The sequence below is a fragment of the Cricetulus griseus genome, chromosome 4 (genome assembly GCF_003668045.3).
Source record: "Cricetulus griseus strain 17A/GY chromosome 4, alternate assembly CriGri-PICRH-1.0, whole genome shotgun sequence".
Taxonomy (NCBI): Eukaryota; Metazoa; Chordata; class Mammalia; order Rodentia; family Cricetidae; genus Cricetulus; species Cricetulus griseus.
Window position 1 is genome coordinate 92085800 of NC_048597.1, and position 24340 is coordinate 92110139.

Below are 24340 nucleotides of genomic sequence, written 5' to 3' on the forward strand. Positions count from 1 at the left end.
ACTGTCAACTTGACCTTCTCAAGAAACATAAGTGGGATGAAGACAAAGCCCCAACCCCAACCCCAGCATTTGGGACCTGTGAGCCATCAAGCACCATGAAGTCACTGTTCCAAATGTCTTCAGCTTTGGAGCCACCGAGATCAGGTGTGGCGACTGACACCTGTGTTATTCCTGTGACTGTGGAGTTGGGTGGTGGAGCTAGCTAGGTGGGGTGATTTCCTCGCTGGCTGGCATTTCCTAGCCTGGAAGACTTGCTTCTGGTGGGATATATTCTTAGCAGCCCCAGGCATTGTTTTGTAGCAAATTTCAGGCTGGACGCGTTGCTTTAGGAGTTTGTGGTTTTTACATATTTGCATGTGTGGGGGAGGACAGAACATGCATTTTTCTCAGCTCTGCAATGCTGTTGGAGATTCCTGGTCAGTCTACAGGCATGTGTTCTACTTATAAAAGTGTGTGGGGACCATGACTGGACAGACACCAGCTGCAGCTGCACAGGCTGACCTCCGTCTCCATCCAATTCCCATCCTAAAATTCACAATGGGCAGATCATGCGGGCCATGACGTTCCTCCCTCAGAGGCCCTGCTCTAGAGAGTTCTTCCTCCCTTAAAAAAAAAATCTACATTTGCTCTCCTTGCCCTAGTTTTCTTATTCTTCTTAGGTGTGGGACGAGGACAGGGTAAGCCACTGGCTTGTGATGGCTCTGGTGGCTGTTGATTACCCAAAGCATTGTACCCCAAGTTAAACCCACTGGGAGCTAAGACTCCTCCATCACACTGAACCCACATCAGCTGCAGCTAGCTATTAGTATGAATGTATCAAGAAGACCATGCAAGGTACAGCCATGTTTCTTTCTCTAGCTACATGGGATCTATGTGCTTTCATGAACAAAAGGCATGGTAGGGAAGGACAGACATCAAATAGCATACAACAAAGTTTCTTAGACAAGGAGTGAAAAGGTGTGGGACCTGGGCATTAAGAAAGGGTACTTGCTGCCTTTCGGAATGATCTGGCATGATTACATCATTATGTTCACCACAAGGCATTTCCTTATAACCATATAGTTCAGGTTAGCTTAGAGATTACAATCCTCCTGACTTAGCTTCCTAGGTGCTGGGATTGCAGGCCTATATCACTCAATCTGGCCAGAATGTGACAGTTACAACATCTGTATATTTCACACAACAGTAAAGCAAAATGGAAAACCACTGGGACTCACATACAGGACTGTGCTTGGACATGGGATAGATGACACTTTTATTTTTCTTTGTGATTAAAACCTTCGTTGTGGTAAGAACACAGCATGGGCTTTGTCCTCTTTTACGTGTAACAGGCAGGCTTATGTCTACAGGCTGCAGCACTGTGTGTGGATCCCAAGAAGGGTACAGGGCCTGCTGCTAGATGAAATGTAGTATAGGGGTGGTGAAACACTGGCTCAGTGGGCAAAGGTGCTTGCTGCTTATCCTTACCATCAGAGTTTGCTCTCTGGGACCCATCAAGTGTGAGGCAAAGACAGACTGCTGCAAATTGTCCTTTGGCCTTCACACATACAAATACACACACATGTAACTAACAGCACAGTCAGCACACGTTGAAGTTCATATTTAGAATATTTTTTTTAAAAGCAACTCATTTTAGACTTTAATTATAAAAATTTTCAAATAAAAACAATCACACATTGAAATTAACCTGATCTAAAGATTGTACGACTCCATAAACCTGTATATAGTTAGAGTTGCCATTTAGGACTGAAGTTGTGGGGCATCACACTGCATTTTGTATTCTTATTATAGAATACATTCTTATACACTTACCCACTACCAAAACTGAAACACCCACAACAGAGTTGGAGCTGGACGATTAGCCCTGCATTCCTTTTCATGACTCACGTCCATTTTCTGCATTCAGTTCATCCTTATTCACAGTTAGTCAGCCTTTTTCGTTCTTTTGTCTATATGTTATACTGCACTCACATGTACATTTGTTTACATGCACACATACATTATTGTCTAGATTCTACATATAAGAGAGAACAGGTGGTTTATTTCTTTCTGGCATTGTGTGACCAATCTCACTTAATAGTATACATTCTAAGCCAATCCATTTTCCAGCAATTTTTGTTATTCCGTTTTTCTTTGGAGCTGCATTCTATTCCGTTCCATGAATATACACCAAAATTTCATTATCCATCCATTTGTTGACAACTTGGTTGGTTCAAATTCTTTGTTCCAGTGAGTACACATGGAGTACAAATATTTGTATGAAGGGTATGGGGTCCTCTGGGTATACACCCAGGAGTGAAATAGCTGGGTCGTATCATAGTTCTACTTCTATTTTTTTTGATTAACCTCTAACCTGATTTCTACAATGCCTGTATTGATTCACACCACCACCAACAGTGAATAAGTGTTCCTTCCCGACATTTGTTGTAGGTTTATTGGTGACAGTTGTACTAAATAGGTGAAGTGGTCTCACAATGTTTTAATTTCCAATAATAACATTGTTTGTAGTAGTTTCAAATCCCATCTTTTCCCACTGGCCCCACTTGAGTCATGACCATATCTGAGCCAATAGTGAAATCTCTGTCTACACAGTGGCCAGGGACTCCAGAACCATGGCCAAATACCCCAGAAACATGGCCAGATACCCCATAGTCACGGCCATGTGCTCTCAAACCATGGGCAGGCCCCTCACAACTGTGACTGGACACACTAGAACCATGGCCAGGTACTTCAGAATCATGGCTGAGCATCCCAGAGTTAAAGGTACATTGAAGACTTGCATGCTTTTTGATTGTTTTTTAAAAATCATTGTGCAACTTGCCTTTTCTGTTGTTTGTAGAAGAGGAGAGTTTGGGACAAGTCTTAGGAAATATGTGACTTGGGGCAGAGATGGACACAGGATTTGAAAGGAAGTTTCCCGTGTGGTGGGCCTGATGTTTTGCTTCCCACTCTGCCCCCTTAGGAAATCTGAGAAGTCACATTTTCCCATGGATTGAACAGGCACCTGTTTTAGACTGAGCTGCACCCCAACTCTCATCCTGCCTTTTTTGTGTGTGACAGGTCTAGAAGTTAGGTTAAACATTTTTGTGGACTAGAAGTGAGTCTGTGAGCAAAACATTATAGGAGCCAGGAGTCCATGGTAACCAGACCTGTCTACTGGATCAGGAAACCACGTTGTGTCATTGCCTGGGGAGCAGGGGCATCTTGGAGACTGGAACTATGGCTGTGACCACAGGGGTCTCCTGAGGAAACCTCTGCCTTAACCTGTATCTATCATCTCTAACTACAGCTGTCTCTGTCTGTGTATAGCTGTATTTTTATCACTGTCTCTCTGTCTCATCTCATGTCTGTCTCTCTCATCTCTATCTCTGTCTCTATCTCTGTCTCTATCTCTATCTCTATCTCTATCTCTATCTCTGTCTCTGTCTCTATCTCTGTCTCTATCTCTGTCTCTATCTCTTCAATCTATAACCTGGGCCTGCTTCATGAGCAAGGGAGAGATAGCAATGACCTTGGTTTCTTTTTCTCTGCCAAGAGTGAAAGTCAGCCTGCCACATCTCCAGACAGAATTCTGCTTCATTGGATAGAATCCATTTCATCAGATGTCATTATCCACAGAAAACAGCCAGCACCCCGCAGGGAAAGTGCAGAGACGAGTGGTATATAAGTCAGGGCTTTCTGGAGGAACAGAACTGATAGAACACACACACACACACACACACACACACACACACACACACACACACACACACTTGCATACACATGAGCACACAGTGAGGGGAGGGGATTTATTAGAATGACTTATAGGCTGTGGCCCTGCTAGTCCAACAATGCCTTTCTATTTTCCAATGACAGTCTAAGATTCCAATAGTTGTTCAGTCCCCAAGGCCGGATGTCTCAGCTGGTCTTCAGCATGCGTTGGAATCCTGAAGCAGTCTATAATGCCTTTGAAGGAATTGACTCAGCAGCAGGATAGATGAACTTGCCATTGAGAGTGAGGAGACCAGGAAAGGGCCAAAGCTTCCTTCTTCCATGTCCTTTTATGTGGGCTGCCACCAGAAGGTGTGGCCCAGGTTAAGGGTGGCTCTTCCAACCTAGATTATCTACACTCGCTCAGGGTGGGTCTTCCCACTCAATGATCCGATTGAGAAAACTCCTCACAGCTGTGCTCAGGTGCTTAAGTTTTAGTTAATTCCAGATGTGGTTTTCAAGTGTGGAGGGTGGGATGAGGAGGCATGGTGTGAAAGCAGGGAGCTGACTGGTAGAGCTCTTTCTGGGATCCAGGCCCCTGCTGGCATCATCTGGGGCATCACAGGGCTGACCTCAGGCCTCTGGTCCTAGCATACTTCAAGCTAGGCTCCTGGCTCATTGCCTTCCTTTCTCAGATGAATCCCGATGGCACAGAAACAGAGGTGGTGCACTTTAGGGTGCCACAGAGCATTCCTCTACTGCCTCCATTCCCTTAGCCCCACAGCCGCAGTGTTCCAGGGTGGAGAGTGCATGAAGCCCCCTGGGGTAGACAGAAGGCTCGAACCTCTGATGTTCCTGAGTAGGAGCTGCCTTAGCCAGCAGGTGCAGGAGGGTTGGACAGGACAGGCCCACACTTGGGTGACCGGGAAAACACGCTGGGTTCAGATCCCATTCCTCTACCCACAGGTCCTGCTGTGTTACCTCGAGTCTCTGTCCAGGCCTGGCTGGTGCTGGCTGCCTGGCTGCTGGGTCAGGAAACCAAGTTATGTCATTGCCAGGGGAGCAGGAACATCTTGGAGACTGGAACTATGGCCATGACCACAGGGGTCTTCTGAGGGGCCTCTGCCTTAACCTAAGAGCAGCCAAACAAGTGAGGGGATGGGAGGAAGCAGGTCCACCCTGCTAGGCCAGAGACAGCATCTGGCACTGGTCTGGCTGGCTCTGTGCTCGGCTCCTTGCCACCCACCACAGGTCACCCTGTTCCACAATCATTAATTGCACTTACTGAGCATACCCTGCTCACATTTCACTGTGACACTCTCTGGTGACATGGGAGTGTGGGCACAGTGCCACATGAAGTCTCATGAGTGGGCTGCGTGTCCCTGCCTTGGCCGGATGGCTTTTGTGAGCATGTTCAGGAGCCAGAACATGAGATGTGGTAGTACCTGCTACCATCCTCTCCACCCTCACCACCCCCTTCCCAGAGCCTGCCCATCACCTGCAGCACCTCTCGCCTCTAGCAGCCATGCGACCACCCTGGCTGGTTCCTAGGCTCTGCCCTTCCCTGTCCTCCGTTTCTCATAGACACCTGTGCAAATGTCCAGAGTCTCCCCCCCTCCTCTCTCTTTTTCACTTTCTCTGCTCTCCAGTTGTCTTCCTTTCCTCTCTTTCCTCTCTCCCCTCTCCCTCTCTCTCCTCTCTCCTCTCTCCCTCCCTCCCTCCCTCCCTCCCTCCCTCCCTCCCTTCCTCTCTTCCCTTCTGCTCTCCTCTCTTCATCTCCTCTTTCTTCTCCCCGTCCTCTCTCTCCCTGTCTCTTCTCTCCTCTTTCCTCTCTCTTGCTCCTTTTCTCCCCCCCCCCCCGTCTGGGTCTTGCTGTTGAGCCCACGCTGTCCTCCAGCTTTCCATAATTCTCCTTTTTCCACCTCCCACATCCAGGGGTTCCTTTTCTTCCCTCTTCCAGGTCACACATAGCCCAGGCTGGCCTCAGCAATCACACATTCACATCAACTACAACCATTACTCTTTGTGCCCTGTGGCCTTAAGACTGTTCAGGGAGGCCTGTGAGAAGAGGGCCCCATTACAGGCAATCCTTGAGTATCTGACAGTGCAGCAGAGCACTGAGCCTGGGCTCTGCCTTAGCCTGACCATGACCCTCCCTGCTGGCCTATCCTCTCCATGTGTTCTTCTGCTGTCTCCGCTGCACAAGTAAGTTGCTTTGGCCTCAGCTGGTGAGAGCCTACAGCCTGACGGTAGAGGCTGGTATTTTTAAGACACACCCATAGATTAGTCTGGTTCCACAAGCATGCCAGCCACATATACTCCATGGAATGAGACTTACTGACATGCCTGCTTGGACACTGTGCTGGCTAGTCATATGTCAGCTTGAGACCCAAACTAGAGTTATCTGAAAAGAGGGAACCCCGAATGAGGAAATGCTTCCATAAGATCCAGCTATAAGACACTTTCTTGATTAATGATTGATATGAGAAGGGCCAGCCCATTGTGGGTGGGGCCATCCCTGAGCTGGTGGTTCTGAGTTCTATAAGAAAGCAGGCTGAGTAAGCCACGAGGAACAAGCCAGTAAGCAGCACCCGCCCCCCATGGCCTCTGCAGCTCCTGCCTCCAGGTTCCTGCCTTGTTTGAGTTCCTGTCCTGACTTCCCTCAATGATGGATTATGATGTGGACATGTAAGCCAAATAAACCCTTTTCCTCCCCAACTTGCTTTTTGTTCTTGGTGTTTTCATTGCAGCCAGAGAAACCCTGACTAAGACACACATATATGTGTAGGGCAGGTCTGTGACTCCTAGCTTAAATGTCTGGATAGTGAGGCTGCCCATGTGCCTTCTCCTCCTGGGGCCTCTGGGGCATAGTGCCTCCTTTCCAGGCCAAGAAAAAAAATCTCTCCACAGAGATGCCACAATGGTTTAGTTTGAGCCATGTGTGGTGGCTCACCTGTCACTTCATCACTTAGGATGCTGAGGCAGGAGAATTGCTGTAAGTTTTAGGCAAGTCTGGGCTACTCAGGAGAAACTTAGCACTTGGAAGGCAGAAACAGGAGGATCTGTGGGGCTTGGTGAGCTCCAGGCCAAGGAGAGACCCCATCTCAAAGGAGTGTATGGAGTTTGGAGGATGACAACTGGGGTGACCCTCTGGCCTTTACGTGCACAGGGCACACATAAACTTGCACACATATACATGTGTATCAGAGAAGTGTGAGAGAGAAACTTCAGATGAAAGTTTATAGAGGCAAAGAATCTGAAAATCGGATAGAATTTCAGTGCTCCTGCCTTCCCCATGTCCAGGGGGCCACCCTCTAGCTCATTGCCCTCTCACTGCAGAATGTGTGCTTGTCTTGATGCTGGCTGGAGCTGTGCTTCAGATCTGCTTGCTTGGGTGGAGGAATGCAGGCTCTTCTGAGACCCAGGTTTCCTTCCCTGCCCACTGTGTTCTTACTTCTGCTGCTGCCTGCAGTTGCTTCCATGCAGGGACTGCTGTGCTCAAAGCATATGTAACAAGAGGTTCTTTGTCCCAGCTGGTCCCACTGCCCTTCTCAGTTCCAAATAAGCACACAGACACTATATTAATTATGAATCTAGGGCTTCTTACTGGCTAGTTCTGTCTTAATTATTAACCTATTTCTACTCATCTAAGTATTTCCATGTGGTCTTATCTTAATAGAGAAGGGTCTGGACTTGTTACACCTTTGGTGGCCTACATGGTGACTCTGTCAGCCTACCTTTCCTAGAATTCTCCTTGTCTCCTAGACCCACCTATATTTCTTACCTGGCCAAGCAGCAATCAGTGTTTTATACATCAACCAATAAGAGAAAAATATATACAGAAGGACGTCTCCCATCAGGCACATGGGTAGGTTAAGATAGAGAGAAAGGGGGTTGGGACTAGAGAGTCTGCCTCCTATTCAGGTAACTCACTCTCCTAGACTGCTTTGTGCCCCACCCATTCAAGTCAACTCTACAGAGACTTGCTGACCAGAAGGTGTGTGTGTGTGTGGGGGGGTGTCCCGAGGTAGACTGGGAAATGGGTAACAGAATTGATGTTAATGAAACCACAGCCCACCCTCTGAGGCTGTGCTCATGGCTGAGGGAGACCCTGTCTCCACAAAGGAACAAACACAAACACACAGACATTGCTGATGTAGGAACAAACACATTTCTTTATTCATGTTTACTGAGGAAGTCTACTAGCTTCAGACACATGAATTTAAAACTTTGTAATCTTTGGAAACTTTTTTGTTTGGTTTGCTTAATTGAGACACAGTCTTACTAGGTAGCCCAGGACAGACTTGAGTAAGGAATCCTGCCTCCACTGGCCTCCCGGTGCTGGATTATAGGAACATGTCGCCGTCCCTTTCCCCCTTAGAAACCATCTGGAATCCTCTTTTGAAGAACACAGTTGAAAACTATCTAGTACTCAAATACACTATTACCAGAAAAGAAAATGTTTATCTTCATGGACTGCTTTGGAGTTTTTGGTCTATTGAAAAAAAATGAAATTATACTTATTTTTTGTGTGCTTGTTTGCTATGTGTGTGGACTTGTAACATGCACGAGAAGGTCAGAGGAGAGCTAGAGTTGGTTTTCTCCTACCTTGTGGGTCCCAGGACCAGATTCAAACCACCAGGCTTGGTGGCAAGCACCTCTACCCACTGAACCACATCACTGGCCCTGTATCATTAACTTAGCTTTCTCCTTTGGCACTCAGAGGCAGGGAGTGTGGGAATGGGGACGATACTGTCCTGCCCTGGGGGCCTCTAGGACTGAAGGAAACAGATCATGTCTGAGTCTTGGGGCCTACTGGGATGGATTTTCTTGAGACCAGCACACTTCCCCTCCTCTATCCTCCACCTCCCTCTTTTCTCTCTCTATTCCCCTCAGCTACATAAAGCCTGTATTTTAAAGGGGCCACATCAAGTCAGAACAAGAATCCCCACCAGGAACTGAACAGACCAGCATATTGATGTTGAACCTGCAGCCTCCACAGCTCGGAGAGGTAGGTCTTTCTTGTGGAGACTGCCTGAGACTGGAGTCCTGGCTGGCTGTGTTGATAGCAGTCCCCTAGACAGGTCTTGTTTTAAAAGTCCCTTAAAACATGCCTAGGGCCATTGTAGAGAGGGAAAGTCTTGTGTTAGCATCTGAAGTAACTCACTCCAATCCTTAGAAGCTGGAAAACATAGCCCTTGATGTCACACTGGAGCCTTGGGAACAAAATCCACACCCACCACTCTTTTACATGTTTTATTAGCAGCAATATATACAAAGTGGAAAATGATTTTATTTTGTTTTTCTAGCTTAGAAAGTTTGCTTTTTTTTTAAAATTCTGTTTGATGATAAATGAAAAAGCAAGCATCCGAGAAAATGCCTACCTCCTCGGGTGCTGAGTGCCACACAAGACCGGACCTGGAGTGCCATCTCACCGGGCCTCATCCAAGACACAGAAAGGTCATGCCCAAAGGAGACATCATTTTGCCTATGGTTTCTGAAGCTATCCATCGGTTCGTTGGAGTCCCTGGGGTGCCACCATTCTGGCTGTAACCCCTTTCTTTCTCCAGGGCTGTATGTGGAATTTCAGAGTTGTCCCCTGAGGTTTGTGAATTTTCCAAAGAGCTGGTTGCAAAGGCTCGGGGTGGGATGCTTGGAAAGATGGCCCCCAGACAGAGGTCAGAATACTTATGCTGGCAAAGTGAGTCTACCAAAAAGGAAGCTAAAGGGGAAGGCGAACTCCAGGCAGAAGAGGGAGGAGCCAGGAAGAGCCTGCATGGATCAGCATGAAGGATGCACACATTCTGGAAGCCTGCGCTTTGTAAACGTGTTTCCCCACTGACATCAGAAAGGGGAACTGCTTGCAGAAGGGCTCACGAGTGTATCCAGTTCACAAAAGTAATCCCCATGGGTTCAAATTTCCACCTTGTAAAAACAGACAAGGATGGGCAGTGATGAGATACTTTGTATATATTCAGCACTGGTAGCGGTGATGGGATACTTTGTGTATTTTCGGCACTGGTAGCATCTTTTTTTTTTTTCCAAACCTTTACATGTTACAAATACACAGTCAGGTATTAAAAAAAACCAAAACTAGACACCATCACACCCTTTCAATCATTGCACATTGAGAGCTCACACGATCCAACTCTAGGCTAGAACATATTTTAAAACATGGTTACCGAGACTGTACCACCAAGACAGAACTAAGACATTGATCTCCTGCAAAAACAAATCAACATTTTTTTTTACCCACCCCAATAGCCGAGAGATGATCTGGGCATGACCCGGTCAGCTTTAGGGAGCAGGGTTGGAGGGGCCTCACACACTCTCAGACCTTATAGAAGGCAAAGACTTAGTTTCCACAGGGTCATAGAGCGGACTAAAATCAAACGGCAAGGACAGAGTTCACAGGTGATACAGGGCTGGGGTTGGAAGCATCTCTAATAGGTTCTGCCTCTGGGAGAGAGGTCACATCATTTGTAGTGGGGTCTTTCCCCCCAAAGGTCCCTGCTCCCTAGAGCCTGTGGTTTCTCTCCTGGTTTCTTGGTAGGTGGATGGGTTGGGTGGCCAGAAACCCCTAGCCACAGTGGTCAAGCATATGCATGCAGGGGTCTTTCCTGGAGGAAGACCAGTCCCCTCCTGGTCACCACATGGTCTGCACATGATCATTGCCACCCCTCATACCTGCTGTCCCCTCCAACACCTAAGCCCCGTACCTTTCTTCAGGATTGTATTTAGAAAATAAACTTCTGGATAGCCATGATCTCTGGTTGTGCTGGATGGGGGTTTGAAGGACTCTGATCAAGGAGTAGTAGATGACGGCTGGGGAGGGCCTGTGGTTTGGAAACATTTGGCTTTTACTGAGGTTCGAGCTGGGCCTTGTGCCTTGTTCTCCTGTGTTTTCCACCCTGATCTGTACACAGGGCGTCTGCTTGGGCACTGATGCTCCCTTGGGACTCAGAGCCTCGGAGGCCAGAGAGGACCTTCTTCCTCAGCACCTTCCCCTGACAAAGACCATGTGAAAACAAAGGGAGCTGGAGGTAATATCTTCCCTACTTGAATCCCACCTATGTCAAAGACATCCAAGAACCCCAGATGACAATCAGAGCTGATCCCTGGTTTTCAGGTCACCTCCACAGCAGACCCTGTAACTTTGTAGTCCAAGCTGCCAGTGGATTTATAACCCCAGCCTCAGGGTGACCCTGCTAAGCAGAGGTGGGTTCCAGCACACAGCTCACCTGGTATCCACGCTCTTTGGAGTTCCCTTCCCCAGGATCCCCATGCCTCATTCCTGACAGTCCTCCTTGGGGGCTTATCACCTTTTAAGAGAGGGGTTGTTTTCTCACAGGATCAGTGTTGCCTGAGCCCAGAAAATACTTAGAAAATCTTTGCTGCCTTTGAAATCTGTGGGAGGGAGAGGACAGGCTCTGACCTTTTAGACACTCACAAAATTGGAAAAGAGGACACAGGTTTTGTTTTGAAGGAGAAATAACTGGGCTTAAGTACTCCAAGGCAGCCCTGCAAGAGACGCTCTGACAACCCTGGGACTTCCGTTTGTACCAAGTACACTGTGGCCTGCTGCTGAAGACCATGCAGGGCGGTGCAGCCCAAGCTTGGCACTGCTGATCCAGCTTGATCTGCTCGCCGTGTTGACACTTGCTGCCATTTGCTACTTCATTTGCCTTGGGAACAGAGGCTGTCACGTGACCTTGGCTGCAGCCCCCAATGTAACAAACTCACCAATTTCAATACCTTCAATTTTAAATATAGTAAGTAGTGCGGAGAAACAGTGAACATTTGAGTCAGAAGTGTAGAGGAAAAGATGGCTGCCACGATGGCTACAGCCCAACACCACGAGGTCTCTGATGGATTTCCAAGGAGGTCCTGACAGTTCACGTCTGCATGTCCGTCTCTAAAGTCCCCCTTTCTGGGGCAGCTCTTGTTAGATGGAGACTTCGTACTCTCTCGTTTCCTATAGGACAGAGTGGCACAGATGAGTCAAGTCCTGAGTGACAGAACGACATTCCAAGTTGTCTAGGGTATCATACCTCCCTATATCCTGGCCTTGCCCCCATGCCTCTGCACTGTAGGTCTGCTCTGTCCATTCACACACACATACACACACACACACACACACACACACACACACACACACACACTGTGGCATTTTCTGGGGCCTGACCTTCCACCAACACTGTGACCATAGAGGGGAAAAGGACAAGCATAGACCCTACAACAGCTGGTCTTCTAGGAGTCCCATCCCACCGATGCTAGCACCTCCCACTGCATCAGACATACTAAGGAAAATGTGTTCTGACTCTCAGGTAATTGGAACCCCTCCCTCTCCCCAGACCAATACCCATCCTTTGAATGCCATCTCCACCAGTTGTGGCTGGTCGCCTTTCTCCACTGCTCCCTGAGCCAGTCAGGGGTCAGGAGCCAATAAAATCATAGGCTCCACCTGGGATGTGCCACTGTTACTTCCTGCAATGCTAACACAGCGATGGTGATCACATCGACACTTCCTGGCAGATGGGAAGTACCATGGGCACAGTGTAAGGTAGTTCCCATGGTCCCCACCTTCTAAAGCTCATGCCCGGGTAGGTACGAGACTAGGGCAGGGCAGAGTGAGTGGGGGGAATTCCAGAGGCATCAAGACAGACATGAAAGAAGCAAAGATCAGATGACTGCAAGGCCTCCCTAGGCTTCAGGGAACAAAGCAACCTATGCAGAGAACTCTTACAACACGTAAAGGACAAGTCAGAGGTAGTAGGGTGGCCAATCTAACTCTGGCTCATTTCCAAGCTCGTTCATTTCTGTTGGTAGACTGCCTCTTTCCCTGTTACTATCCACAATTTTCCCTGTCTAAGTTGCTCTAAGCAACCATGGGAGCCAGAGTGGCATGGATCATTTCCAGGTTAAGCCTTAGTGAGCCTGTGGCTATGGCTTGTGAGCCCCAGCGTGGAGTGTTTATATAGGAGATATTTCACACAGAAGATCAAAGGAGGAGGAATGGGGGCAGGACTGTGTGGACAAGGGACAAGTTTGCTCATTTTCTAACAGCAGGGATACGTCATGACATGATGATTTGAGTGAGGGCAGAGGTGTCACAAAGCCCTAAGCCTGGTGGCTCCCCATAAGCATGCTTTGACCTTGTCTCACACCCCATCTGCATTTTCTGCAGCTGTCATCTGACTTTCACACATCTATATCTCAGTTTTATGATCTCTTCCTCAAACAGTGTTTCCAGCCCTCTCAAGTCTCCCCAACACACAGTCGTAGAGCCTGGCTACTTTTCATGGTCCTTCAGAGTGATAATTAATCATAATCATGGACACATTTGATGGAGGCAGGAGAGCATGAGGGCTTAGGATAGCCTCCTTCCTCCTGGCTGGGTACAGTCTTGTCTGAGTTGGTTTCATCTCACTGGACCTCCATGTCCCCATGAGTCACAGGGTAGCGTCTGAGGGTCACATGCCTGTCACGTGGCACACCACACACCAGAGTCGATGCCTGTGTGCTCTGCCAGGCATTGGAAATCTCGGGAGTGAGAGATCGTACCTGTAGCCAGCTTTATGATCATAGTTGCAGTCCTTGGTGGTACTGGCAGGTTTTGCCGGAGCTGAAAGAGCTCCACTGCCCAGTGTGGACATAGTCACCCACCACAGCACTTGGGAGCTGGAGGCCAGGCTGTGGTGCCTGCCTGTGGTACACAATCCCAGCACATGTAGGTGGCATGCCTGCCCAGTGCACTAAGAGGACAGGGAACCCCTGCTATTGCTGCCTGAACATCCATTGTTCCCTGTGTTTATACTGCTCACCCTACTCACAGATGTGGATTTAAAACACAAGTCATGTGAGGGCACCACATACCCTGCATCTCTAGCTTAACTCTTGAGGCCCCAAAGAGTGAGTGATCTGGGCCATTCAGGTTCATGAGTGAGTCCTCTGTGAAGTTTTCCTGACAGGGAGGTCAGGGGACACTCTTTCTCAGATCATATGCCTGTCTGTAAGTGATGCATGGCTATAGCATCATTACCATGCCCAGCTGTCCAACAGGAGCCAGCACTGCAAGGTGCAGAATGGGCCATGATGCCTTTAAAGAGTGGGACTCAGTTAGACACAACAACTTCCCCTCAATGCCCCAGCTTGGCTCTAATCACTGGTGAACAGAGCTGCCTTCTCCCAACACCTGGCTCAGTAGGGGATTTGGTAGCAATGAGGCAGGACTCCCCAGTGGTCCCTCTGCCAGCCATGCTTTGGGCAAGGGGGCATCCCCCAGGAGACCAGTGGTACCACTTACCCCAGTCTCATAGATGGGGTTGTCAAACTCAGTTTCCACGGTGATCTGGCTGTAGGGATGGGAATACATGAGGGGCAGGCGGAGGCTGGAGTATTGTCGGCACCTGCAGGACAGACAGCAGAGCATGAGCTGCACCCCTGTCCTGCTGCCCCCAAGGCTCTGCAGGAGTCTCTGTCAAGGGTGTGGAGTACATGGACACAGCCATGAGTCAGTGAGAGTCCCATTGAGGGCAAGTACCCTCCACTCAACACCCCATAGGGCTGTAGTGAGCCAGCCTTGCCACCTTCCTTCCTGGGAAGGAGGAGTCCAAATTGGTTTGACTTGTGAAGTAATTTCTGTGTCTATTTATTCTCCCCTGCCTCCCTGGACCACACCTCATCACTCACTGCACTGCAGAGTGCAAGGATGAAGTCTACCAGGGCCTCTCACACATTGTTCTCTGCCTGCTGGCCTCCCAGTTCACACACTATCACTTTAAAGTTTGTTCAAAAGTGGTACCCAATGTAGCCTCTCCTATCTGCTCTACCCAAGCACACAGCCTCTGTCCCAGAGCCTTCGCTCTTCCTCCCATGCTTTCTTCTGTTGGTCACCAACCTGGCACTTGCTTTCCCTCTGTGCTTTGGAGATCAGCTACTTTTCCTCACTAGAGTCTGCTTTGTTCACTGGAATGTTCACAGAGCCCAGAGGCTGCTGGCACACGCATGGCCGCAGCTTGTAACTGAGCAGTAGATGTGCCTATGACTGTTCTGGATGTGGCTTTCTGTCCATCGAGGGCAAGTGCTGTGACCTTCAGCACCCAGGATCATGACTGCATTTGCTAAGTGACAGTGAATGGAGGAATGACCATTGCTGTGATATCACAGGGGAACTGGGAGGCACCAGGATGCTTCCTGATTCTGGCCACAATGCCCCACATCACACAAGGCCACTATATCTAAGAGCCAGGCAGAGATGTTTAGGCCCCAGAGGTGCAGTTCACAGCTGCATGACCCCACCTACCTTGTGACGTAGATGTAGGCTCCTCCCAGTAGCAAGGAGATGAGAAGGACCGGAATGAAGATGGCCAGCGCCATGTTCCCACCTTCCAGTGAAGATTCTGCTGCCGCTTCTGCTACTGAGCACACAAGCCACTGAGGCCCTTGTCTCCCACCAGCTCCACACCCATGGGGAACCTGGCTCTCAAGTGGGTGCCCCACCCTAGCTGACATCCCACAGCCTTAGACACTGGAGAGTCATGGAAGGATGGAGACAGCAGAGGCTGGGTTGCTGACCCTTGCTAGGGAGTCCAGAGTCACCCTTGGCAATGGTGGGCAGAGGGTGGCAGAGAACTAGTTTGTACCCTAGTCATTCCAGGCCCATTGGAGGGTTGGGGAGAGGGCAGAAATCTGGTTAAAATTCAACTCAGGGGGCAACTTGGACATAGTTCAGGAACAATCTCACCTTGCTCTCTGGCTACCTCTGTGAGCAGCTGCATGAGGCTGGAGACCCTTCTAGAACTTGCCAGTATGATGCCACACAGGGGTGGCTTAGGGCAATTGCCCCCAGGCATGTGGCAACTGCAGAGATCATGGCAGATATCTTGGTGGCTGGGAGTACTTTCTCAGCACAATTTGAGGGTGAATCTTCCCTCTCTCACATTGCTTCTAGAAGCTTGGCCTCCTCTGCCATTTTCTGTGGTCATGTCTGACAAAGTTCATCTGTAACCCATTAGCTACCACCCATGTGGGTGGAAATAACCAATCCTGACCTCCACAGCGACCTTACACAGCCAGGACTCTGGCTCTGTTCATGCTTCCTGAGCACAGGGTCCTGGGTGGCCTTCTCACTGCTCACCGTGCAGCAAGAGGCAGCCTGGGAATCCCAGTCAGAGGGACACCATGGGGCACCCTGCTTCCCATGAACAGTTGACCCATTATTCTCCCAACACTTAATCTTTGTTCCCTGCTCTATTTGTTGGATCAAAGTGATATCAGCTAATGACCTGTAACTCATACAGCCTGATACCCAGCCATGTTGTTAGAACGACGCTAATGGTGTTAGAGACAACGGGAACAGCCGTTGAACTGGTTAAAGCTTTTTCTAACTGAGACAAACACATCACTGTCATCTGTGTCCACGGTCCTGCACCACACTGAATGGACATGGTGCACAAGGCAGGCTGCTGCATGTGTGGGAGGGTTCATTTTCATGGCTGTACTGACTGGATCAGGGAGGTGTGTATACATAGGAGGCACACCTCTGGGTGTGAGATATCTGGAAAGGTCTAAGTGAGGTGGGGAAAAAGTGAGCTGAGCACCAGTGTTTGTCCCTGCTTCCTGACTGTGGGTGGCATGTGAGTTATTGCCTCATTCTCCTGTCATCATGTCTCCCCTTACACGACAGGCTGTACCCTGGACCGGTAAGCCACAGTAATCACTTCCTGCCTTAAGCTGCCTTTGTTAGGTGTCTTGTTATAACAAAGAGACAAGTAACTAAGACAAGGAAGAAAGGAAGGAATCTAAAAAGTGAGAGAACCTGGCTAGCTGTTGTCACCTGTCCCACAAAGCACCCTCCGGAGAGAGAGAGGGGGAGGGGGCTGTGCCCAGGAGGAGACAGAAGGGAGGCAGGGCCCTGGATGCTCCCAGCAGCCTTTTACTTAGCTGTCAGAGGATGCTCTATCCAGGATGTGAGGTGAGGCTGTTTTTATCCCCACAGCACCTGTGTGATGGAAGCTGTCTGGCAGGGCCAGGGCTTCTCAGGTTTCTCTGATTGCATCGCCACTGTCAAATCCCTTCAGGTTTTGGGACCTAGCTGAAAACACTTTTATTATTGTTTCTTCTCTCTCTTGTGTGCAAGTGTGTATATGTGTTCATATGTGGTGTGTGTGTGTGTGTGTGTGTGTGTGTGTGTGTGTGTGTGTGTGCCACATGAGTGCAGTTGCCCACAGAGGCCAGAAAAGAGCATTGAATTCTCCTGGAGCTGGAGTTGCAGGTGGTTGTGAGCCACCTGACATGGGTGCTGGGAGCAGAACACAGATCCTCTGTGAGAGCAGCTCACTTTTAACTGCCTAGCCTCCTCTCCATCCCTACTAGCCACTTTTGGATGACCCTGGGAAAAGCTAATGACACAGCCACCCAAGGTATTGGAACTTTCAAGAGAGAGTAAAACTCACCTTCCAGGGCATGCTCGAAACTGTCTTGATTAACTGAAATAGAAACCAGGAAGCAGTGTCAACACCAAGGGAGCTTCTTGTTTGCACAAGAGGAAGCCGATGGGCCTACAACCCAAAGCCCAGGGTGCGCAGTGTGCGAGTGGCGCTGCTGGTGTCATGCAGGACAACTCCCTCCACAACACCCCCCCAAGGCAGTGAGAGGAAAGAGGTGGGCAAGTAGCCACGGCCTCACGATGGTGATGCCATGTGTTCTACATTGTGCCACGAGCTCCTGAACACCCCCAGCCAGCCCTTGCCAGTCTCCTTCCACACATGTAATTGCTGATTATTATCCACGTTTTACAGATAAGACAATGGGTTCGGAGGACTGTAGAGAGTCCTCCCCTCCCTCATCACACAGCTTCTCAGTCATGAGCATGGAATTCCAAGCCGGAGGCTTCAGCTTCTTTCACAGCTCTTAACTTTTTTTGGTTGTTGTTGTTTTATTTGTTTGTTTTGACACAGCCTCTTATGCTGGGCTTGAACTTCAGACTCCCAGTTGCTGCAAAGATGTTTGTGTGACACCCTCCCCCACACCACCTCTAACTAGTAGTCTTTTCATGAGACCAATATTTTATAGTGTTTGCAAGGAGGTGTGACTCGAGACCCCGACACTGACTGCAGCTGGGGTGAACTGGCTCCGGCTTTGAAATCCATGTCACTTAAACCTTTGCATTGTATCTCTTGCCCATATTTATTGACTGGGTTCTGCATTCTATATAAAATTATTCTTATAAACTCATATTTCTTATAAAGTCCTGAGGTTCAAAGTACCAGGGATGATATCCTGTGCTTTGTCACCAAAGTCACCATGCTAGCTGAGCACTGAACTGCCCAGACCAGGGTATTCCCAGAGGTAGAGCCTGGAAGTGAAGGTTTAAATGGGATGATGGCACTGATAGTGGCCAGATCATGCTGGCTACTCTGCATTTATGTTCTGGCAGGTCCCCGGGACTTCTGATTACATTTCGACAGAGCAGTGACAACAACCCTTGCTAAGATGCTAGCTAGTTGCAGTCCTCCAAATGGGCCCCCAGCTAGAGAATTAGTCCCCAGATTCATAGGTTGATGTTGTTGGAAGATGTGCTTTGGGCAGTGACTGGGTTTCAGTGTCTCTGTAAGGACTGGCATGCTCTCTCTGTCCCACCATGAGAGGGCCCTGCCATGTCAACAGGCAGCATGGGGCCCCCCACAAGCGCAGAGTTCTGCTTTGGACTCTCGGTCTCCACAACCCTGAACCAAATAGACTTTATTCTTTATAAACTAACTGTTCTCAGGTATTTTGTTATAGTAACATAAAAGGGACCAAGAATGGGTGTGGGAATGCACACCTGCAGTCCCAGAACTCGGGAGATGGAAGCAGGAGGCTAGGGAGTTCAAGGCCAGCCTCTGCTACAAATGAAGTTTGAGGCCAGCCTGGGCTATGTGAGACCCTGTCTCAAGAAACAAATGTGTGAACCAAAGGAAGAAAACAGACGGGACAGGCACTGCTGGGTTTGGATTCCATGAAGCCACAAAGCCCACCCTCAGAGCAAGCCCAGCTTCTCCCAGAGCCAACCCTGACTCTGGCTCCTCAGGTCTCTTTACCTTTGCAGATGGGCAGGGGCCCGCTCCAATGGGACGGCTGTCCCAGAATACAGCGGATGGTCACTTCACCCATGAGCTCGAAGCCCTCGTAGCACATGAAGGTGAGGGACTCTCCAGGCAGGTACAGCCGCTTATACAGGATCTGATACCCATTCTCAGGCAGCCCAGGATTGTCACATGCCAGGGACTCCTCAGCTGAAAGAAGCCAGATATGGGCTCTGAGAGTCTGTCTCAGACTTAGTACCAGTCTCTGGGTGACCTAGCCCACCCCGAAGCATTCCCTCTGCAGAGCCCCATCCTGCACTCAGACGGGTTTCGTTTGTCATTTCCTCTCCCATCTCTGGATACACACTACATGTGAGCACCCCAGAATGAATAGGGTTGTGGAATCAGGTTAAAAAACAAAAACAAAATCAAAACCAAAAACTCAGTTCTCTCATTTACTAGCTGTGTGACCTCAGGAAGTATTACACACTCTTTGATCTTCAGTTTTCCCCTTGGCAAATGGGAATATGACTGCAGGAATTCATAGGAGGATGGATGTAAGAGGTGGAGAATGTCCTTGCCATGTGGAGGGTGTTCAGTAAATGATGAATCTTGGTGGTGATCAATTAAAAAGACTGTCCACTCATCCAGAGCCCATCTGGCATGTCCGGGTCTGGTGTCCATCACTCAATTCTCCTCCAGGAATCTTTCCACGCTGCCACCTGCCACCAGATTTCTAGTGTTTTCTTCATCTGCCCCACAGTGCCCACACTGTAAAATGCTGCATTATTCAGGACAATTGTCTCCCCTGAGACTAGTCAGTGGAACCAAACGCCAAGAGCCTTGAGTGGCGGCAACCATTAGGTTCACACTCCCCCCTGGTGGCTGCTCCTGGGTACTGCCGATGCCAAGTCCTGGGAGACCTAGAGTGGAACTTGCTGGGTTGAGCCATTTGACTCTGGGTGACAGCCAGCAAACATCGCTCAGCATCACAAATCCTGAAACATTTACAAGAGTATAAATTGTGGCAAGCTCTCCACAAAGGTTACCAGCTTAGCCGCAAACAGCTGACCTCTAGGACTTAGCACATCTTGCTGGAGCCTCCAGCTTTCTGCTTCCAGTCTGTGAACCCAAGGAAGGTAGGGATTCCCACAGGTGTGACTGTACTCTAGGGGGAATGGCTTGTTTCACTTAGCAAAGGTCCTCGAGGCTCCTTCATGTCATAAGTGCTTCCTTTGTTAAGGCTGAGTAGTAGTCCATGGACGAGCAGACCATGCCCTTGTCCTCATTTCCCATTGGTGGACACATGGCTTACCTACACTGGTAGGCTAATGGGAACAGTGCTGACTTCCTCGTGAGTGTGAGAATCTGGCTGAGTTCCACTTCTGGTTCTTGGGGTAGACACCTAGAAAAATAACCACTGGGTCCCAGGGTAGCCCCCATTTTGACTTTCTTGGACATCAGCTACCCCATGCTATGTTCTCACTAATGATGCACACAGGTTTCCAGGGTTTCCACAGACCCACCAGTGGGGTCTCACTCTGGCTTCAGGGGTTGCTTCCTGCACCAGCAGCTCTGCATTCAGAAAGATGAGAGGGAGTGAGCTTCAGCAAGTGAGCAAGCCTTAGGAGAGAAGAGACCCGAGGCAAGCCTGTGGCCTAGTCTTCCATCTTCCAAGTGTAACCCGTCTTCTCAAACCCATAGTCCCCAGGCCAGGTCTCAGGAGAACTGGCCTGTCTAGACCCACAGGACCTGGAAGCATTTGGTAGTGGCTCTTAACTGTCCCCCAGGGCCAATTCATCTCCCTCCCCTGCTACTGTGCCTACCTCACACTAAACACATGCGCCTTGTCATGTGAAGGGCAGTCTTTCCCTCTCGCTGCCCTCTCTCCTCTGTCTCTCTCCCTGCATTCCCTCTCTTTTTCTCTCCCCCTCTCCTGCCCTCCTCTCTCTCTCCCTGCATGTTCTCTCTCCCTTTGTCACAAGTGAGCTCCACAAACATATGTGGAGATGGCTGTGTGGTCTCTGCCTCCTGGGACTGACCCCTGAGTATGGCCAGGACCCTAAGACTCACTTTCAGCTGTGAACCCAGTGGAAGGGTTGGGGCACTTCCCCTTTGATGATACTGCCTGAGATGGGCACTTATTTCTTTCTAGCAAATGCAGCCCGATGCGGTGGGTGAGACACCTGGCTGTGGTGTGCATTGCCACCTAGATAGGTCCATAAAGTACAGGCTGAAGGGCCCACAAAGACCCCAGACTTGTGACCCACAGCAAGGACCTGAAATGGTGTTGCCTCTCCTTTAGTAAAATGTATCATTTAAAGACCCCTTGCTGACCCAGCTCTACCCCTGGGTATTTCAATGTCCTTGGATCTTCTGTAATGTCCCCAGCACTGCGTGTGGAGGTGGGTGGCGGCGTTGGTGTGTGTTCTCTCCAATGCTCCTCCTTCCTGGAACTCAATGTTATCCTGTGCTCATGCAGGATCCCAGCACCCAGCACAGGGTTTGGTTGACAGGAAACACTCAGTTATTCAGTCAACTAACACACCCTGCATAGTTTCCATGGTCCAGCACACAAGAATGAGTTATGTTGTAGTTTGAATGACACTGAAAAGTGTCACCTGCAGGCTCATGCGATGGAGCACTTATTGCCTGGCTGAGAGCATTGGTTGGGATGGAGCACTTGTTGCCTGACTGGGAGCACTCATTGGGAAGGTTCTTGAACCATTGAGTGAAGCTTCACTGGATGATGTATATCTTTGGGGGCAGGCCTTGGGGTTTCATAGCCTGGTACCATTTCCTGTTCCCTCTCTGCTTCCTGAATTCAGATGTATGTGACTCCTCCCCTCCATATTTTCCTTTTCCTCTCTGCTTCCTGAGTACAGATGTAATGTGATCAGCCAGTCAGCCTAACTGCTCCCCCACCCCTACCCTCACCATGCTGGATGGCAACCCCTCCACTGTAAACCAGAATCAATCATTTTCCCCATGAAATTGCTTCTTGAGATGGCATTTCATCCTCACAGTTCACCAAGATAAATAAAACAAATCCAAGCTTAGCCCCCACAAAACTGAGGCCAGAGGCACAGTAGAACACATGGCCCAGATGGAGCTTCCTCTCTGTTAGAGTGACTAACAGAGAGACTGACACATGAGGATGAGCAGAAAGGGCCCTTCCTGGTCACCATCCGAGAGGCTTGTGTATCTCAGATGATAGTGATAGTGTGGACATATCTCAGCAGGCACTCACACCTGTTTCCTAGAGACTTTCCCAGCTGTGGGACCTGCAGAGAAGGTAGGCTGTGCCCTGCCCTTGAGAATGTATGCACTCATGTTCTCAGGAGTCCACAAGATACACACGTGGGAGGAGACAGATGTGGCCTCCTTCCATGAGAGACAGGGCGTCACAGCAGTGGCAGGGGTGCAGACCAGTGCAGAGTCCCTTTCAAATCAGCTTCTGAGAGTGGCTCATGAGAACCAGGCTTGGCCAATGCTATTGTCACAGGAGATGAAGGTCATCCATAGACTTCGAGGTTGCCCTTGGCTCTGTGCATAGTTTGAGACTTGCAGCTGAGTCCACAATCATGCCACAGCACCTCCTGGGAAATCTCCAAGTCTCCTTGCATTGCATATCCACGGATGAGACCTGAGGCACAGCCAGGGATGTTAAACCCTGAAGATCCTGCCTGGGTTTGTGGGAGGAAGGACTTTTAAATTTAATTTAATTTTTAGCTTATTTTCTGGATCTTAAGTACTCCAAACAGACGCTTGACCAGCGAGTTACTTTTCTATCCTTTGTCTTTTTAATGACAGGGTCTCACTCTGTAGTCCAGGTTGGCCTTGAACTCACAAGCTTCTTGCTTTAGCTCCGCCCCAAGAAGGAGCAGACAAGTGTGTGCTGTGAAGTCCAGTCTAAATGTCGGTTCTGATCTTTCTGGTTTGCTTAGTCAGATGTGACTACTTCATGAAGCAAGTTCATCAAGCCCCGTTAGCCTGAAGTCCTGCAGCCACTACCAGGTGTGTGCTCCTCGGCTTGGTAGACAGCTGATGTGAACTCTGTCTGTGCTAGGTCTGTCCTGGGAGCTGGCTGGAGTGGAGGCAGTCAGCCGGTTTCTGTTCTATTCTCTCAGCAGCATTGAGCACTGAGGAGGATCTGGTCCCCATCCTCCCAGAACAGAGAGGACACCTTGAAAGCCCCGCGAAATCCCTGTAGTACCCAGAAATGACCAGCAGATGGAAGTAGCACCCCAGGCTAGTTCTCTATAACCCTTTGAGGAACAAATGACTCCACAGCCCTCGCCTCACCCCGCTTGCATGCTGAGATTGCAGGTGTGGGCTGCCACACTGGCTGCAGGACGCTGTTCTGAAAGGTCCAGTAAGATCTACAGTTCACTTTGACAAATTTGCTACTTGTTTTCTGACACAATGCCTGAGAGGCTCAGGAAGGATGAGTCTATCCATCTCACAGCTGAGGGTGCAGTCCATTGTGGGGAGGAAAGCATGGTGGCAGCAGTGTGAGGCACCAGCAGGTCACATTGGGTCCATAGTCAGAGACATGAAACCCCCTTTTTATTCAGCCCAAGGTTGGTACCACCCGCATCAAGGGTTCATAGTGACAGTGTCATCTCTCTAGAAATGCTGCACGAATACATCCAGAGTTGTGTCTCCTAGGTGACAGCAAATCTGGTTGGATCCACAGAGGAGAGGTGACATCACAGTATGGTCAATGGGTTAATTTGTCACTTAGTTCATGTCTGAATTATTTGGGTGTTCATTTTGGATAGATGAGAGCCATCCTAAGTCTCCAAGATCCCGGTAGTCAAGACCAAAATGCCTGTAACATCTCACTGAAGCATCCTGCAGCCAGCTTTGCACGGAGAAAGGGTCTTGCTACTATGCAGCTCAGGCTGGCCTTGACCTTGCAATCCTCCTATCTCAGCAGTGCTCGGATTACCGGTGTACACCACCCACCGTAGATGGTTCAGAAATCTTTACAGGGTCCTCCAGTGACCTGGAGATAAAGATTCCACCATCTTCCTCCCTTCTTAGCTGTGACCAAAGAACCAATGGGTCACCTGCCACAGTTGCTCACCCAATAGCTGGTGGGGACAGGCTTTTCAGGGTGGGGAGTTTGCATCCCTTGTCAACAGCTCACAGCATGGCCATGTTACAGACAAGTAAAGCAAGGCCCAGGCAACTCATTTGTCAAGGGTCTCACAAGGAGGAAGTGGCCAAGATATACAAGCTATGATTAGAGTCTCTCGATACTCTGGTCCTCAAGTTGGATCAGTTTCGGCTTTTCAGCCTCTCACCCTAGGCCACCACGAGAAGGAACTTTCCTTCTCCCCTCCCCCAGTGAGGCTACTCCATCCCTCCCGCTCCCCCAGGCTCTCCCAGGGTTTTCTAGTATTCTAGCACCTGCTGTGGCTTGTGATCTCATTAGCCTGGGTGTCAGGGAGGTCAGCGCCACTCAACCCTGCACCTGACACGGAGATTTCCAGGAACAGTGGTCTCAATGGAGGAAGGCTCCAGGCTTGGGGATCTTTGGGCTTCGGTGACCTGGGGGAGGGTGTCTTTGGAGA

At 49.4% G+C, this 24340-nt stretch overlaps 1 protein-coding gene across 3 annotated transcripts in view; it reads right to left on the bottom strand.

Moving 5' to 3' along the window:
• Positions 1-11635: 11635 nt before the first annotated feature.
• Positions 11636-24340, bottom strand: part of Sez6l (seizure related 6 homolog like) — a 168825-nt gene continuing 156120 nt past the window's right edge. Inside the window, exons 13-17 of one of the 3 annotated variants that reach the window (XM_035444302.1) lie at positions 18774-18968; positions 17148-17180; positions 14996-15104; positions 13997-14099; positions 11636-11665 (exon numbers count right to left, since the gene is read on the bottom strand). In XM_035444302.1, the coding sequence (XP_035300193.1) occupies positions 11636-11665; positions 13997-14099; positions 14996-15104; positions 17148-17180; positions 18774-18968 (470 nt within the window). Of the gene's footprint in view, positions 11666-13996; positions 14100-14995; positions 15108-17147; positions 17181-18773; positions 18969-24340 lie in introns of all 3 variants that reach the window. The other 2 variants (XM_035444301.1, XM_035444303.1) reach the window with 2 other exon arrangements.